At 31.4% G+C, this 5,590-nt stretch overlaps 1 protein-coding gene across 1 annotated transcript; it reads left to right on the plus strand.

Moving 5' to 3' along the window:
* The first annotated feature begins 242 nt into the window (after nucleotides 1-242).
* LOC132753467 (uncharacterized) lies at nucleotides 243-2,376 on the plus strand. Its single transcript, XM_060743949.1, has 2 exons — nucleotides 243-477; nucleotides 875-2,376. The coding sequence occupies exons 1-2, from the start codon at nucleotides 243-245 to the stop codon at nucleotides 2,374-2,376; spliced, it is 1,737 nt and encodes a 578-aa protein (XP_060599932.1).
* Nucleotides 2,377-5,590: the final 3,214 nt, after the last annotated feature.

Here is a 5,590-nt window from a genome sequence, read left to right on the forward strand (position 1 = left end):
CCAAGCGGAAAAAAATGTGGCTAAAATGTAAGGATGGTAATAGACAAAACCTTAAACATGTTTATGTACAGAAAAGAAAGGCATTTGATAGTAGTGTTCAGAGAGCAAAGAGGCAATATGTTTATCAAGCCCAGTCTGAATTGGAGGCGGCAGTATCTTCCAACTCCAGATCATTTTGGAAAAGTATTGGAAATATTGGTATTTGAAATGAACGTTTAAAGCGTATTCCGTTTGAAGTGAAAATGTCCGATGGTTCCATTAGCTCTGATCCAGAGACTGTACTTAGTAAGTGGGGCTCTGATTTTGAAGTCCTTCTAAACTCGAAGAACACTGCATCAAATGACTTTGACAATGACCAGGCTTCTGTTGATTTAGATCAGTTTAATGTTAATAGTGTTGATGAAATAGAGAATGAACACTTTGATAGCATGATAATTATTGATGAGGTATTGAAATGTATTTTACATGCAAAGTCTGGTAAAGCACCGGGTTATGACAATATACCATGTGAACTACTAAAAAATGATTCTGCGTTAGCTTTGCTACATAGTCTTTTTAATAGATGTTTTTTTAAGTGGTACTGTTCCTACTGCATGGTCTAAGAGTATAATTTCACCAGTTCCCAAGTCTTCAACCACAGACCCACGGGATCCTTTGTCATACAGGGGCATTTCATTGGCTCCATCCATGTATAAAATATACTGCTCTGTTTTAAATAATAGATTAGTAAAATGGACAGCTAGTAATAATATTATAAGTGATGAGCGAAATGGTTTTATAAAAGGTAAAAGTACAATTGACCAAGTACAGTCCCTAACAAATATTATTGAAACACGTAAACTTAAAAAGTTACAAACATTTATTGCTTTTATAGATTTCAGGAAGGCGTATGACCTTATAGACCGTACATCACTGTGGCAAAAGTTGCACCAGCAGGTGGGGATAGGGGGCAGACTGTTTCAGGCAATTTCATCATTATATAAAGATGTTAAGTGCTGTACACGCTTAAATGGATTTGATACACCCTGGTTTGATGTAAAATGTGGATTGAAACAAGGCTGCCCCCTGTCTCCAATGCTGTTTAACTTGTATATTAATGATTTAGTAATGTATATGAATAATTTAGACAAAGGTGAAAGAAAAATATGTATTTTGCTATATGCTGATGACATAGTTTTGTTGGCAGAAAACGCCAAAGATCTTCAATCCATGTTAGATGCTTTAGCTTTATGGTGTTGTCAAAATAAAATGACTGTCAATTGTGATAAATCCAATATTGTTCACTTTAGAGCCAACAGTATTTCTAAAACTGAACATGTTTTTGAATTCAATTCAGAAAAACTGAAAATTGTTCATAGTTATAAGTATCTTGGTGTCGTACTAAATGAATTTTTGGATTATAATGAAATTGCAAAGACAGTTGCAATATCTGCCTCTAGAGCACTTGGTCTTGTTATATCCAAAAGTAAGGCATTTGGTGGTTTTCAGTACTCTACATTTACAAAACTTTATGATTCAATGGTATGGCCCATAATTAATTACAGTGCCCCGATTTGGGGTGATAAATCTTATTCGTGCATTAATGCAGTTCATCATAGGGCAATGCGTTACTACTTGGGTGTTGGGAGATACACTCCGAATGTGGCTGTAAGTGGAGAGATGGGTTGGAAACCACCAGTTGTTAGACAGTGGGTGTCTGTATTTAGACAGTATTTTAGAGTTATGAATATGGATGATAATAGAATTAATAAGTCTGTATATATGTGGTCTAAAGCAAGTAATGTCAAGAATGGTTTTTACCGACTTAAGAAACTTTTAAAAGATATTGATAGTAATCACATACTAGAGGCTAATATCAGAAATTCCAAACCTACCATATCAATGCTAGAATCTAAACTTATGGAAATAGAAACAAATAAATGGAAGTTATTACTTGAGAGAGAAAATGCCATTAGAGGAAATGGCGGGAATAAATTAAGGACTTACAGGAAGTTTAAATCTCAGTTCTGCACTGAAAAGTACCTTATGTCTAAGTTGCCATTTATGTATAGATCAGCCTTTACAAAATTAAGATGTGGTGTAGCACCACTAAGAATAGAAACAGGTCGTTATGAAAATATTGATGTAATGAATAGAAAATGCTTTAACTGTCCGGACACTATAGAAGATGAGAAACATGTATTACTTTACTGTCCATTATATAATGATATAAGGAAAGAGTTGGTCTCTGCGTTAGATGATGTATTAAGAAATAGATATATTATATCTGATGATAACAAAATGGTTACAATTTTTGGTAGTGAAAACCTAATATATTTATCTGCCAAAGCCTGCCACCATATTCTGTTTGAGAGAAAAAAGAAAACTGTACTGTAAATCATGATTCTTTTATCTGTTTTTATGGAGTATTGTTTTAACCAATATGTAAATAATGGTTAGTAATATTTTAGATTGTTTTTATGGTTTTTACAAATATATTCAAGAAGTAGGTTCCAATAAGTAGACGTGATAAAAATTCCTAATTTAAGATTTTTGTATTTTTTTATATTGATATAGGATATCGCTCTAATGCGCAACATTGAGCTTTGCCTTGATTTTAGTCATGAGTATTTGTTTGGAGGCTGCTTCTTGAATTGAACCATTGTACCATATACAGTTGTATTAACATACAAATAGGTCTTATGATACTATAGGACTGCAATGTCTAGTCATGAATAAATCACACTTTCTTGTTATTGCTTTACACCCAATCTTATTACTATTTAGGTAAAACACACATACATATTATATCAAGGGTATAGTGTTTGGATGAACATTCGGATGTGTGTAGGATCTGCATATATCTGGGCGTTTCTCGGAACACAGTAAACTTGTACACTGTTGTAACATTCAAATCTTACAACCAGCAATAACAACACAAACTACACAAAATTTCAACTAAATTAAATACAGTCTGGTTGTCTCAACTCTTCACATAATTTTTATTTTTTTTTTAAAAGAAGGAAAATACTTGGTTTTATTTTTAAGTAACTTTGTAGATATGTCCAGTATGTTAGATTTGTTGTAAAGTAATGTATAGTCTCTTATAACTCATCTATGAGTGGCATTTATGTACAATGTCGTAGGTTTTATATTTGTATTGTTTTAATATTGTACATGATGATGAGACTTTAATAAACTATCTTATCTTATCTTATATTCAAAGATAGTTACCGGTGGTCGATAGAATTGGTCGTATTGTAGTCTATATGCATAAGCATAGGCTTTATCCATGATCTCTTCATGGGTCGCTAAGTCACTTGACAAACCTTCACATGCACCTGTCTCCCTTTTCATTCGTACACCTACGTAATTGGTCTGTAATAAATTCAGAAACAACTATCAAATGTCCCGTGGAATATGACTATTGAAAATCATTGTCAGTGACTTTATTTAATAACATATAAACGGTATTATATCTTGTATTTTCCATTGTTGGAAAAAGATTAATGCTTCTTTTAGTTTATTGGAAAAAAACATATTCAAGACTCAGAGTGTCTGATTTATGTATCTGAAAAGGATTCAATGTACTAAACAAATTGTCAATAACTCCTCAAGTTGCCTAACATGTACACATTGCAAAACAGTCTCAAAACATTACAAATTATATTATTACTTACAATCCAACTTTACATATTTAATTGAAAATGAATTAGCGCTTTATAATTTGCAAAAATACATTTATAATCGTATGTTATCCTTTAAATATATATTTATTTAATCAGGGCCGGATCCAAAAATAATGATCAACATTAATTTTTGTCCAATCACATTGTAGTATTTTTCAAATTTCTGCTAAGTTTAACTTTGGTTAATGTGTACTAACTAAATAAAATTCACTTAATGCAGACACTAACAAATTTCAATAATGCATTAATTATATTAGGGAGGAGTTTAGAGGTATGGTTTACACCGTGAATTTTAAAATATCAAGGTTAGCAAAACAATGCAAACATAAAAAAAATAGTCGAGGTCAGATGTTTCAAAATGTGAGGTTTTAATCAATTGATTTATTACATAGATAATACATGTTGGGCACGCAGAGACAAATGATTACATAGTAACTTTTTTATATCCGTTTAACTCTAAGAAAAATGTCTGTTATAAATTGCTGAGTGTTTTAAACTTTATATTTTCCAAAACATTATTTTTTTTCACTTGATAGAAATGAACAACATTAACAATCATTGATATTGAGAATACAATGATTACATTTTTTGGCTGGAAAACTCATTGTAAATGGACAACCTCCACCTGTAAACCTAAATTGATACACAGAAAAAAAAAATGTACTGTTTTTCAAATGAGCAAATTAATAGGGATTTTAAATGTTAGTGAATAACTTGAACCCAATTACGAATTTGTATCAATTAATAATCTCTTAAGTATTTTCCATTTATTTTAAAAGGATATACACATTTCATTAACTCCGTTGTTTTTACCTAATTGCATCGTTTTCCTCACTTTTTTTTCTCAGATATTTTATAGAAACATGATTGTCTTACTGTAGATAAAGGTATAAATTCTGTGACATTTCAATAAAAATGTGCCTGATTATATGCTGAAAGGGCCATTTATTTAGCTTATCTAAATGTGACATGTTAGAAACTTGACAAGGTGTAGACATCTTGTAGAGCGAAAGGGCGAAGCTATCAGTGATTTAGAGAAATGCCTTGTTTTTGGTTGAAAAAAATAATGTTGATCATTAAATAGGTTAATGTTTAATAATACGCATTAATAAAAATAATTGGTCGCCTGCCTGCGGCAGGCTTGACCAATTATTTTTGTTAATACGTATTATTAAACACTAACCTATACATGTCTGGCTGATGGGCTTATGTTTGAAAGACCAGTACATGTTTTATAATCTACTAAGAATGCTTTGGTTAATTAACTCAGTGGACGTTTAATGTGCCTCTACACTGACCAAGAGTAATCTATGAAAAGCGTCTACATGTATATATAGTATATAGTTTAAGACATTGTGTTGACAAATTGCCAAGAGGCATGTAGTGTTTTGAGGGAAGATTTTTATGACAGGAGACTCAGCAGGGGTCCAAGCTGTAATAAACAAAGATTTGGTATATTTGTACATTTATCTTAAGCCAGTGTTGCTAATATTTTATTAATTTAACATTATTTGTCATTTTTTAACAATCGCTATCTACAAAACAAAATGATTTTTTTGGCAAAGCTACCATTAATGTTCGATACGTGATTGCATCTAAATAAAGTTAGAAAGAAAATGACTTTTCCGCTGCTATATTATACGAAAACTAAGAATAGCAATGTTTCATATTCGCCAAAAAGATTCTGCATAGACAACATTTTTTATATATTATATAGCATGTTTGACAAGTAATTATTCCTATAAAGGACTTGAATATTACTTAATTTCAGTTATAATAAGAATAAGGTTTGGATAAATAATAAATTAAATCTTTAATATAAGAGTTTCTGCAAGGCGGCACATGACAGCACATTTGTCTTTTTAAAGCTCTACAGCAACGGGGAACGAAAATCGTCATGCGCATGTTTCTATCCCATCAAA

This window comes from Ruditapes philippinarum, unplaced genomic scaffold (genome assembly GCF_026571515.1).
Source record: "Ruditapes philippinarum isolate M1 unplaced genomic scaffold, ASM2657151v2 ctg10815_1_1_1_1, whole genome shotgun sequence".
Lineage (NCBI taxonomy): Eukaryota > Metazoa > Mollusca > Bivalvia > Venerida > Veneridae > Ruditapes > Ruditapes philippinarum.

Bases quoted from the DNA above. Each gene is read 5' to 3' on its own strand.
- LOC132753467 (XM_060743949.1), top strand. From the start codon at position 243: ATGTCCGATGGTTCCATTAGCTCTGATCCAGAGACTGTACTTAGTAAG. The intron at 478-874 runs GTAAAGCACCGG...TTGCTTTTATAG, and splicing joins TATTTTACATGCAAAGTCTG to ATTTCAGGAAGGCGTATGAC.